We start from the raw sequence: 13,241 nt of genomic DNA, 5'->3' as shown, positions 1-13,241 counted from the left end.
ATTTTCTCCCATTCTGAAGGCTGTCTTTTCACCTTGCTAATAGTTTCCTTTGATGTGCAGAAGCTTTTAAGGTTAATTAGGTCCCATTTGTTTATTTTTGCTTTTATTTCCAATATTCTGGGAGGTGGGTCATAGAGGATCCTGCTGTGATGTATGTCGGAGAGTGTTTTGCCTATGTTCTCCTCTAGGAGTTTTATAGTTTCTGGTCTTACGTTTAGATCTTTAATCCATTTTGAGTTTATTTTTGTGTATGGTGTTAGAAAGTGGTCCAGTTTCATTCTTTAGCAATACTACTTGTAATAGCCCCGAACATAAACATAAATGTCTAAAGAGTGTAATAAATTGTGGTATATTCATAAAGTAGAATGTAAGTCATCTGTAAAAAAAATGAATGAATTACTGCTGCAGTAATGTTAATGAATTTGGTGGACAGGAAAACAAGCTTCAGTACAACTCAATTTTGTAAGATGTGTGAAAAATTTAGAGGGCTAAGTAATAAATATTCAAGGATTCTAATTATAAAGGAAAAAAATTTCATTTGCTTTGTCTTTGATACAGTCAATTAAAATGTGAACAGATTAAGTCATAAAAATCTACGTGGTTTTAAACAACACTGTACGTTTAGGAGGTTTCTTAGTTATTTTGGGCAACAAAAAAGCTCTCAGTGTGATCTCTAATACCTTTAATTCAGCATCTTGTAACACTGAAAATTCACTGCCTCGGTTTCCCTTATTTATTCTCTGTCAAGCATTTCCTCTCAGACAAGTATTATTAATAATACAAACCTAAGCAAAAGTGCTCTCCTCTAACATTTTGAGATGTGATCTAAGAATTTCAATATGAAATCTTATTTTTCTTGCCCTGAAGTTGAGTATCACTGTATCATTGAACACGATATGCAGACATGCAGTTCCCTGTTAGACACCTTTAGAGATGTATGAGCTGCATAGTTGAAAAAAATGTGGTGCATTTTAATACTGAGCCCTCTTCTCAAGATACTGCATGACCGATACACAGTGAAACTCTAGGCAGGGGCTCAAATAATACTGGGATTATTTGAACTCTCCACTTTAAAAATTGTCCTTGTGAGAGAAAATTCTGTTCTTTCCTGAAGTGTAGATTTAGAGTCAGAAATGTGTATTTTGCTAAATTGTCTTGTACATTTACTTCCTTTTTTTTTTTTTGTAGCAGTGTCTTGGTTTTAGAAATCGGATAGTGAATGTATTCATTATTTGAGTTATGTTAGTTCCACACCTAATAAATTAGGATACATTTTTCTTTCTTTTTGGCTGTGCGGCATCTTCATTGCTGCACGCAGGGTTTCTCTAGTTTTGGCAAGCAGGGACTACTCTCTAGTGTGGTGTGCAGGCAGGCTTCTCATTGCAGAGGCTTCTCTTGTTGCTGAGCATGGGCTGTAGGGCATGCAGGCTTCAGTAGCTGCAGCACATGGGCTAAGTAGTTGGCAGCTCCAAGACTCCAGAGCACAGGCTCAGTAGTTTTGGCATACGGCCTTAAGTTGCTCCTTAAGACATGTGGGATCCTCCCAGGTCAGGGATCAAACCCCTGTCTCCTGCACTGGCATGTAGACTGTTAACCACTCTTTCCCTGAGCCACCAGGGGAAGCCTAGGATATATTTTTCAAATCCCACATTTTCTAGGCTTAACTGCCTATTTTGAGTGACATTTATTATGTATAACAATTATATTTGGTTGATTGAAGTATTGTTCTTAAAAGATTACTGAAAGGAAGTATTACATCACTAGTCCAGATTTCCTTTTATTTCTGTACTTATTTTGCTTTATGAATCAAACTTCCATGCATATTATTATCTGCTACTGAATATTTTCAGTTCATTTTAAGAAGTAGTTTCATAAAAACTTAAAGCTAAAAGTTTTCTTGATTTTGGTGTAGAATATATAGACCTTTTGTTACAGTGTTACATATTACATATTTCTGAAAACACTATGGGCAGGTGATATGGGTCACACCCAAAACTTGCAAAGCTTTGTAACCAGAACACTAACAGAAGTAAATCTTAATAAGAATGCTAGAATATTTTAAAAAATACATTAAATCTATTACAAGTAAAGAAATATTACAGTCAACCTGAGATTTAAAAAAAAAAAAACTAAGATAGCCTGATTGAAGGGTGTGCAAGGAAAGATTGAAGCTACAGGGTTATGGAGGCAGTAAAATGCATAAAGATCTGGAGAGGAGATTTCATTAAGTATTTTCTAGAAAATGCATGTGGCCAAGCTGTGCCAAGAGGAGGAAAATGGGTTGAAAGAGAATTGTGTACAGTTCTGTATCATCAGCAGCTTACTGCTTTCCACTATGTTAGCTTATTTCAGGTTTAGCTTTTATTAGTTAGTAGTGTAAAGACATAGGCTGAGAAAAATCATGTACAAACCTATGTGATTCTCACATTGTACTAAAATCTTTTACCCACATACCAGTGAGCTAAATTGTGTTACAGAAAAGCTTAGTAACAAAGTAAACTGTACTAAGAATATGAGAGGTAGCTTCTGTTTCTTGACTAGAGGCCTTTGATCAGACTGACTGTTTTGTGATTTTGTTTTGTGTGAAATGGAAATACAACTAAAAATAATCTAACACAACCTTTTCTGCCTTGAGTATATTGTTTTAATTTTAAACTATAAAAGTAATAAACATCTTAAACACTGGAAAATATAACAAAGAAAAAAATTACCAAGTTATTATATAAACCACTGTTCAGATCAGATCAGTCGCTCAGTCGTGTCCGACTCTTTGCGACCCCATGAATCGCAGCACGCCAGGCCTCCCTATCCATCACCAACTCCCAGAGTTCACTCAGACTCATGTCCATCGAGTCAGTGATGCCATCCAGCCATCTCATCCTCTGTCGTCCCCTTCTCCTCCTGCCCCCAATCCCTCCCAGCATCAGAGTCTTTTCCAATGAGTCAACTCTTCCCATGAGGTGGCCAAAATACTGGAGTTTCAGCTTTAGCATCATTCCTTCCAAAGAAATCCCAGGGCTGATCTCCTTCAGAATGGACTGGTTGGATCTCCTTGCAGTCCAAGGGACTCTCAAGAGTCTTCTCCAACACCACAGTTCAAAAGCATTAATTCTTCGGCGCTCAGCCTTCTTCACAGTCCAACTCTCACATCCATACATGACCACAGGAAAAACCACAGCCTTGACTAGACGAACCTTTGTTGGCAAAGTAATGTCTCTGTTTTTGAATATGCTATCTAGGTTGGTCATAACTTTCCTTTCAAGGAGTGCTGCTAAGTCACTTCAGTCGTGTCCGACTCTGTGCGACCCCATAGACGGCAGCCCACCAGGCTCCCCCATCCCTGGGATTCTCCAGGCAAGAACACTGGAGTGGGTTGCCATTTCCTTCTCCAATGCGTGAAAGTGAAGTCGCTCAGTCGTGTCCAACTCTTAGTGACCCCCTGGACTGCAGCCCACCAGGCTCCTCTGTCCATGGGATTTTCCAGGCAAGAGTACTGGAGTGGGGTGCCATTGCCTTCTCCGCTTCCAAGGAGTAAGCGTCTTTTAATTTCATGGTTGCAGTCACCATCTGTAGTGATTTTGGAGCCCAGAAAAATAAAGTCTGACACTGTTTCCACTGTTTCTCCATCTATTTCCAATGAAGTGATGGGACCGGATGCCATGATCTTCGTTTTCTGAATGTTGAGCTTTAAGCCAACTTTTTCACTCTCCACTTTCACTTTCATCAGGAGGCTTTTTAGTTCCTCTTCACTTTCTGCCCTAAGGCTGGTGTCATCTGCATATCTGAGGTTATTGATATTTCTCCAGGCAATCTTGATTCCAGCTTGTGTTTCTTCCAGTCCAGCGTTTCTCATGATGTACTCTGCATATAAGTTAAATAAACAGGGTGACAATATACAGCCTTGACGAACTCCTTTTCCTATTTGGAACCAGTCTGTTGTTCCAGGTCCAGTTCTAACTGTTCTGACCTGCATACAAATTTCTCAAGAGGCAGATCAGGTGGTCTGGTATTCCCATCTCTTTCAGAATTTTCCACAGTTTATTGTGATCCACACAGTCAAAGGCTTTGGCATAGTCAAAGCAGAAATAGATGTTTTTCTGGAACTCTCTTGCTTTTTCCATGATCCAGTGGATGTTGGCAATTTGATCTCTGGTTCCTCTGCCTTTTCTAAAACCAGCTTGAACATCAGGAAGTTCACGGTTCACATATTGCTGAAGCCTGGCTTGGAGAATTTTGAGCATTACTTTACTAGCGTGTGAGATGTGTGCAATTGTGTGGTAGTTTGAGCATTCTCTGGCATTGCCTTTCTTTGGGATTGGAATGAAAACTGACCTTTCCAGTCCTATGGCCACTGCTGAGTTTTCCAAATTTGCTGGCATATTGAGTGCAGCACTTCCACAGCATCATCTTTCAGGATTTGGAATAGCTCAACTGGAATTCCATCACCTCCACTAGCTTTGTTCATAGTGATGCTTTCTAAGGCCCACTTGACTTCACATTTCAGGATGTCTGGCTCTAGGTCAGTGATCACACCATCATGATTATCTGGGTCGTGAAGATCTTTTTTGTACAGTTCTTCTGTGTATTCTTGCCATCTCTTCTTAATATCTTCTGCTTCTGTTAGGTCCATACCATTTCTGTCCTTTATCGAGCTCATCTTTGCATGAAATGTTCCTTTGGTATCTCTGATTTTCTTGAAGAGATCCCTAGTCTTTCCCATTCTGTTGTTTTCCTCTATTTCTTTGCATTGATCGCTGAAGAAGGCTTTCTTATCGTTTCTTGCTATTCTTTGGAACTCTGCATTCAGATGTTTATATCTTTCCTTTTCTCCTTTGCTTTTCGCTTCTCTTCTTTTCACAGCTATTTGTAAGGCCTCCCCAGACAGCCATTTTGCTTTTTTGCATTTCTTTTCCATGGGGATGGTCTTGATCCCTGTCTCCTGTACAATGTCACAAACCTCATTCCATAGTTGATCAGGTACTCTATCTATCAGATCTAGGCCCTTAAATCTATTTCTCACTTCCACTGTATAAACCACTGTTAGCTTCTTGTATATTTCCTACTTTTTTTTTGCCAGTTTTTAGTAAGCTTTTTTGTTTACTTCACAATCTTCAGTTTTTACTTCATAATTTTCATTTTTAATGACTGCTAAATATTAAATAGATGCGCTTTCATTTACTTAGCTATTTCTCTGTAATAAAATATATAAACTTTATAGTTTTCCTCTTTTTCATAATTCCTGGATAAACATCTGTGTGCGTGCGTGTGTTTGTGTGTGTGTAAAAGATAAGGAGAGAATATTTTCTCTGATTTAGGATTATTTCACTGGAGTAACTCATAAGTGGAAGCATTGAATCAAAGAATATGACATTTTTAATGATTCTTGGTGCATATTGCCATCTTGTTTTTCAAAATGGCCCCAAGTCCTTGCCCAAAATTGTGTTATTACAAATTTTTTTAATTGGTTGGTGATAGGGCTTCCCAGGTGGCTCAGTAGTAAAGAATCCACTTGCCAATGCAGGAGACGCAAGTTTGATCCCTGGGTCGTGGAAAAATCCTCTGGAGAAGGAAGTGGCAACCTCCTCCAGTATTCTTGCCTGAAAATCCCATGGACAGAGGAGCCTGGTGGACTATAGTCCACGAGTTCACAAAAAGTGAACAACTGAGCATTAGCATGAAACCATTGACATTAGGCAACAAAACTTGTATAATGTTACTAATTATTTGTGTTTATCAGACACTACTCTAAGTACATTATCATACTTAATGTCACATTTTTGTTTTGTATTTTTTAATAATCAGTGAAGTTGAATATTTTCTAATACATATGTTTGTTATTTATGTACTTATTTGTAGGGAAAGGTCATTTGCCTATTTATTTTGGTGGACTTGGTGTTCTAAAGTACTCGTCAAGGATAGTTTAAAAACAGCTTTTTTTCTTTCCTTGAAAATACAGTAACAACTGAAACCTAACTAAGAGGATGTCAGTCTTTCAACTTGATTTTTTAACTTTGCTTGGCTATATGTGGTGCTAGTGGTAAAGAACCGACCTGCCAATGCAGGAGACATAAGAAATGCAGGTTCAGTCCCTGGGTGGGGAAGATCCCTTGGAGAAGGAAATGGCAACCCACTCCAGTATTCTTACCTGGAGAATCCCATGGACAGAGGAGCTTGGCAGGCTGCAGTCCTGGCTGGCAAAGAGTTGAACACAACTGAGGCAAAGTAACCAAGCAAGCAATGCTTTATGTAATCTTTGGCATGTTTGCTGCCATAGTATTGTCTTGCATCTTAAAGTAATGGGATTTCATTCTAAACTTGTGATTCAGAGGATGACATATTTGCAACCATTTGAATTAGTTTCTGATGAGACTGTCAACAGTATCTGTTTTAAGTAGTGTTGCTAAAAATGAACGTTCCTGAAGAAATTGAGTGTACTCGAATGGACAAAGAAGCTTGAATCTTGAACTCAGCGTAGTTTGTAATTTTGGCCTCACTTTTTGTTAGCTTTAGAACATAGGCAGTTTACTTACTTGGCTTCCATAACAGGGATTTTCAACTTTCTTATTGTAACTAGTGGGGATATTTCCTAGCATTAATGGTTTGTTTCAAAAATAAAGTAACTTTTAAAAGCAGGTAGCACAGCACTTGGTATTTGTTGCTTATAAGTTCATTTCAATTTGAAATTATAATTTGAGTGCTTCCTTATGCCCAATGTTTTGTTACGATGTATTAAAGACTCTTATCATGGGATTCACAGTGGGAGGAAAAGGACCATATGTAGAACTAAGTAATAGTGTAAATAAAATTTATGCATTTTAATTGATAGTCATTTAAGATACAATATGTAGTATTTAGTACAATGGCTTACACCCCAAATATTAGCTGATGGATGTTACTGATAATTGGGTATTCTGAGATTACATCTAATAGCTACAAGAATCCAGATTGTTTTATATCCAACATTGACCAGTTTTCATAATTAGAGAAACCTGCCAGCTATGTTTTAAATAAAATAAAATCCCGGGGTTGCTTCTCTTATTTCACTTACATAAATATAAGAAGTTTGACTAGAATAATAGTATACGTAGAGGGTTTTTCACAGAACTCGGAAGTGAGTTACCTTGATGAACCATGGAAAATGAATTAAATGGCACTTCAGTTCTGCCACTTTCCCTTTTGGTCAGTTATTCTTCCGTAGTAAGATGTTTGAATTGAAGTATGTTTCAGAAGTAAAAAAAAAAATCATTGAGAGAATAGAAATAAAAAAGGATAGCTTAGAAACAGCTTTTTTTCCTCCCCTTGAAAATACAGTGACAGTTCAAACTTGACTAAGAATGTCAACCTTTCACCATCAGTACTTGATGAGATAGTATATAGAAGGAAGAGTTAAAATACTGGAATTTACAATAATAAATACTGGAGTTTCAGCTCTCTGAAATACTGGAATTTATAATAATAAATCTGTAGTAAATATGATTTTGCTAGTAATGAATTTAGTGATTAAGAAATGTTATCTTTTTAGTATGATATACTATAAAAATATTAGAAATTATTTCTTTATAGTATTATAATCATATTTGAGGAAAGTTTATTTGGAATTACTGTTTGAGCTTATTTTAAATTTATTATCTATTTTGAGCCTTATGTATGACTGTTAATTTCACTGTAATTATAGTGAAATTATAGATGAATAGATTATAGAATTTTAGAATTCAAAGATATAATTATTCATTTTTAGTAATAGCACACATTACTTATTAGGCAGTTATTATGGGCTAGGGACTGTAATAAGTATTCAGAATACATTCAGCTTTATTAATATCACCTGTACATATTGTGCTATAGTGGGGCATTTTATTTATAGCCATTTCAAATAACATGAAATAAATTCTGTATTATAACCTTTAGCATTTGTTATGCAAATATACTTAAATATTATATGGGATATTGATTATAAAATTTCTCTGATTTGGGGATATTTAAATTTGTGTTTCCTTTTTCCATGTGCTTATGAATCTTAAGTATAACATTGGTTGATAATTGTTTCTTTTGTTACAGAACTGTAAGAGTAAATGGGTCCAGTAATTGGAATGACTCCAGAAAAGAGAGCTGAAACTCCAGGAGCTGAAAAGGTTGCAGGATTGAGCCAGATTTACAAAATGGGAAGCTTGCCTGAAGCTGTTGATGCTGCCAGGCCAAAGGCCACTCTAGTGGACAATGAGTCAGCAGATGATGAACTCACAAACTTGAACTGGCTTCACGAAAGTACTAATCTCCTAACAAACTTCAGCTTTGGAAGCGAAGGTCTTCCAATTGTTAGTCCATTGTATGACATAGAAGGAGATGATGTGCCATCCTTTGGACCGTCGTGCTATCAGAGCCAAGAAAAAAAATCAGCAACTTCAAAGCCCCCATACTCCTTTAGTCTTCTCATTTATATGGCTATTGAACACTCTCCAAATAAGTGTTTGCCAGTCAAAGAAATTTATAGCTGGATTCTGAACCGCTTCCCATATTTTGCAACTGCACCAACTGGCTGGAAGAATTCTGTTCGACATAATCTGTCCCTGAATAAATGTTTTCAGAAAGTGGAAAGAAGCCATGGCAAGGTCAGTGTTTATGAATGTTGCTATATTTAGGGAGGTGGGGGAAAATAGGACGGAGATCTTAAAATATGAGGAAGTCAAAGGAAGACAAAAAAATAGTCAAGTCAGATTACTTCAGTTTGAACTTAATTTTATTCACCATTTGCTTTCATCTCAGATGTTTTTAAGTTTCTTCAGTATTGATATAAATCTAGCAGAATTATGTTCAGTCTACTAAAGGTACAAATTAGGTATAAATTAGGAGTTTATTATTTCCTTTTTATTTTCTTTAACTTTTAAAAATTGAAGTATAGTTAATTTACAATGTTGCATTAGTTTCAGGTATACAAAAAAGTGGTTCGATTATAATTAATTAGTTTTTTTAATATCCCAACTTTCTGTTTTTAGTTTCTGTAATGTTCTTGTTGCTGTATTTATAAATTCTTATTTGTTCAATATGACAGTGTCTGCCTTAAAATTGGAATGTGGATCTTTTACATTAGTGTAATTGATACAGTTGGATTTAAATCTGTTATTGCATTATTTAAATACTTTTAAGACATTATTCTCTTGTCTTCTGGGTAGCATAGTTTGTGATGAGAAGTCTGTTGGCATTCTTTTCTTTGTTCTTTTGTTTGTAGTTTTTTTTTCCTTACTGTCCTCAAGATTTTTATCTTTATCACTACTTTTTAGCAATTTGACTATGATGTGCCTAAGTGTGTTTTTCTTTATTTTATCCTGCCTTGGTTATTCTGACATTCTTGGATCTGTGGTTTGTTGTCATTCATTAAACTTAGAAATTTGTTTCCTCATTATCTCTTCAAATATTTCTTGTGATTCACCACCTACAATGAAAATATGTTAGACCATTTGCTGTTGTCTCACCTCTTGATTGCTCTATCCCTCTTCCTACTCTTTTTTCTTTGTTTCAGTTTGGATAATTTCTATTGATCTTTGTACAGTTTTTTTCTTTCTTGTATCCATTCTGCTGATCAGCCTAATAAAATCTTCATTTTTTTTTTTAAGTATTTTCATTTTCCTTTAAAAAGTCTCCAACTTTCTGCTAAAAATTTCCCACTAGGTCTGTTAAACAAATTAATCATAGTCACAGTGTCTGTCTGATAATTTCAATATTTGGACCATCTCTGAGTCTGGTTTTGTTAATTGTTTTGTTTCCTGCTTTTGTGTGTCACATAATTTTGCATTAAATATCAGACATTGCTTGTTAAAAAATGGTAGAAACTGGAGTAAAGAATATTTCTATCAAGAAATAGATATGACTCTACTCCTGTCAGGTTGTTAGTATGGACAGGTATTGATCAATCTAGTTAATAGTTGAGTTGGGTGGGTTTTGTGGTTGTCATAGTTACCTTTGATATACCATAGTCTTTACATTACTATGGAGAGACTGCTGATACTTTGTATTTAGTGTGAGGCCTGGAATGTCAGGTGATTTTTCTTAGCTTTTGTGCTCCACCTTTATCTGTCAGTTTGTGACACATTTAGCTTAGAAGTGGGAGGGGAGTTAAATATTTCTCTCTGTAAGCTTACTCCTCCCTTAGCAGTAGATCGTTCTTCCTTGTTACTTGGTGCAAGGTTCTTGGTGTGAACAGGATAGGTTTCTTGGTTCTTCTCCAGTTTTAGTGTCAGGCAGGCTTATTGTATGCCCGTGCCTCAAGTGTGGGACGCCCTGTCTCTTCCATGAGCAGACTCCCATCCACCCAGTGAAGTCCAGAGCTGCACTTATCAATAGCCAGAGACCTCCATGTGGCTAGTGGTTGGTATACTGGAGAGAACAAATATAGGATACTTTGTCATTGTATAAGTTCCTTTTGAACAGCACTGTTCCAGCATTCAGGCCAGTTTCTTGTCCACTCCCATCATGGTAAGTAAATGTTACCTAATATCAGTGGGAAGTTCTGGGTACAAGTGAGTGACCATTTCCCAGTGGCAGCAGATCTCTGCTTTGTATCTTTGGAGCATTTGAGCATGAGCTAATTTCCTGTCTTTCTCCACATGATGTATACTGCATTGCCTAGTATCAGTAAAGTGTGAGGATAACTGGGTTTTGTACTTTTCTTCCAACAGTAGCTGTCTTTTGCTGGTGACTGGGGTGAGGGAGGGTACTTTTTCTCTCTCTCAGTGGCAGACAGCTTTTGCTTCTTGTTTGCTTTGTCCAGGGTTTAGGCAGGTTTAGTGCATCTCCCAGAGGGACACCTGATCTTACCTTATACTCACTCAGGGCCTGGAGCATGAATGAGCTATGCCTGATATCCTTGCTCTAACCACAGACCATAGTCGGCTCAACACATCTATTTCCATCTCCAAGGGTGTCTTCCTTAGGTCTCCTTGAGTATTTTGTTTTCTTACTTTTTATCGTAACTGCCACTTTTTCCATGCTGTACCAAAAGTGAAACAGCTCTTATGTTTCATCCCTCCTCACGGATCCTGTCACACCTCAAAATCAATTCTTCTTGCAGTCTAAATTCTCAGGCTCATAAAAAATTATGGTTTTGTAGATTATTTTGGTTTTTTTCTTGTTAATCTAGGAGTGTTGTTCTTTTGTAGTTTTCTGTAACCCAAGTGGCAGCAGAAAGTTCTGATATAAAAATTCTGGAATAAAAGTTTAAAAAGCAAGTAATTAAATCTTTAGATAACTGAAGGATTTCATAGGACAGTGCTGTTCAGACTTGAAAGTATCTACTGATCATCTGGGGATCTTGTTAAAATACACATTCTTCTTCAGCAAATCTAGGATGGAGACTGAGGCTTTCTAATTTCTAACAGGCTCTGAGGTGATCCTGATGCCTCTAATCCATGAGACACCCTGGGTAGCAAGGCATTTGGACACATCATTTTCTTACGATTAAAGGAGATTGTATTAGTTATCTACTGCTATGTAATAAATTGCTATTTAACACATTCTTTACTACACATGGAATATTTATGAAGGCCAGCTATGTGCTCAGCCATTAAAAAGCCTCAGCAATTTTTAAGGATCAGTCGGTTATAGCTAGCCTCCAAGGTAGCCCCCAAATGAGCCCTGCCTTCCAGTATCTGTGCCCTTGTAGAGTCCTCCTTCAGAGAAGGCGATGGTACCCCACTCCAGTACTCTTGCCTGGAAAATCCCACGGATGGAGGAGCCTGGTAGGCTGCAGTCCATGGGGTCGCAAAGAGTCGGACACGACTGAGCGATTTCACTTTCACTTTTTACTTTTATGCATTGGAGAAGGAAATGGCAACCCACTCCAGTGTTCTCGCCTAGAGAATCCCAGGGACAGGGGAGCCTGATGGGCTGCTGTCTATGGGGTCGCACAGAGTTGGACACAACTGAAGCAACTTAGCAGCAGCAGCAGAGTCCCCCTTCACTATGGAATTTGGCTGGTTTGTGTAACCAAGAGGATATTATGGAAATGGAGTGTGCCTTTTGAATCCAGGTCATAAAAGACATGGCTTCCATCTTGGGTTCTTGGCCAGTTAGCTATATGGGAAGTCAACTGCTATATCATAAGGACATTTAAATAGCCCTGTGGAGAGACCCGTATGGCAAGGAAATCAGACTCAATATACATATGAGTAAGTCATTTTGGAAACGCATTCCCCTATCAGTCAGGCTCTCCTTTCAAATGACTGAAAGTGTTGAAAATTTTGTATGTATTCTTTCTACTATGCATCATTAGATTTTATTTTTTGAACTGTATCAGTTAATTCTTTTCTAGTTTTAGACCTATTGTATTTATGCTTATGGCAAGATATAAAAGAAACTAGTCATCAGCATTGGTTTTTAGTAGAAGGGTCTAAGGAAAGTATGGTATAATGGAAGCCAGTGAGGGTAAGTTTAAGTGTGAATGAGCAACAGTGTCAAATGTTGCAAAAAAAAAAAAAACTTGAAAATGGGGATATCCCTGGCAGTCCAGGGGTTAAAACTCCACACTTCCACTGCAGGGAGTGCAGGTCTGATATGGGTCAGGGAACTAAGATCCCACGTGCTGCATCTCACAGCCAAAAGAAAGAAGAAAAAAACTTGATTAGCATCAAGTAGCAGCCAAAAGATTAGAATTAAAAATATATGAACAGTGGTGTATTGCTAAATATTTAACAATTGGGTGAGGGTGAAGGTATCACTTTTGCCAATTTCCATGATATAAATATTTCTATCGTGGCCATTTTCAAGCTGCCAACATTATGTCATTAAGTGCAAAATTTGGACAAAAAGTGATAAATTCAAGTGAGATTGGGAGTGCTTGTGGTTTGTTTTTATTTTATTTTTTTAATAAACTACTGCTTGAATCAGTACCTCAAAATACTGATTTTTTTCCTTTTTCAACGTGCAAAAGGCAAGTAAGTTATACTCACTTCCATTAGGTTTGGCAACCTTGAAAAGCACTTTTTCTGATGAATAATTGTCTGGAGATGATAATCTCAAAAAAGAAAGCAAGATGACAAAGGTCCAGGTCAAACCACAGGTTGATACAGATACTTAGTCACCTGCTATGGCTGCTGCTTAGCTCCCTGCCCTCATCCATACCGTAGTTACCACTCTCAAAAGATAGGCCTAAGAATCTTGGCTTGTTATTTATGAATTTTAAAATCAGAAAAGCTAGACAAGGTGTTTTTGTTTTGTTTTTATGTTTTGAACATTAACATTGAAGTCTT

The 13,241-nt window shown here is 37.1% G+C and overlaps 1 protein-coding gene across 6 annotated transcripts in view; it reads left to right on the top strand.

Annotated features, from left to right (window-relative positions):
* Nucleotides 1-13,241, top strand: part of FOXN2 (forkhead box N2) — a 61,025-nt gene that overhangs the window by 26,397 nt on the left and 21,387 nt on the right. For all 6 annotated transcript variants that reach the window (XM_086327072.1, XM_086327070.1, XM_086327071.1 and 3 more), the window contains one exon: nucleotides 8,059-8,609. In XM_086327072.1, the coding sequence (XP_086183198.1) occupies nucleotides 8,073-8,609 (537 nt within the window). In that variant the 5' untranslated portion in view covers nucleotides 8,059-8,072. The remainder of the gene's footprint in view (nucleotides 1-8,058; nucleotides 8,610-13,241) is intronic.

Source organism: Bos grunniens, chromosome 11 (assembly GCF_055505025.1).
Source record: "Bos grunniens cultivar Pamir isolate PY7600 chromosome 11, Bosgru_T2T1.0, whole genome shotgun sequence".
Lineage (NCBI taxonomy): Eukaryota > Metazoa > Chordata > Mammalia > Artiodactyla > Bovidae > Bos > Bos grunniens.
The sequence above is the reverse complement of the archived record's forward strand: the minus strand, read 5'-3'. Positions and strand labels throughout refer to the sequence as shown.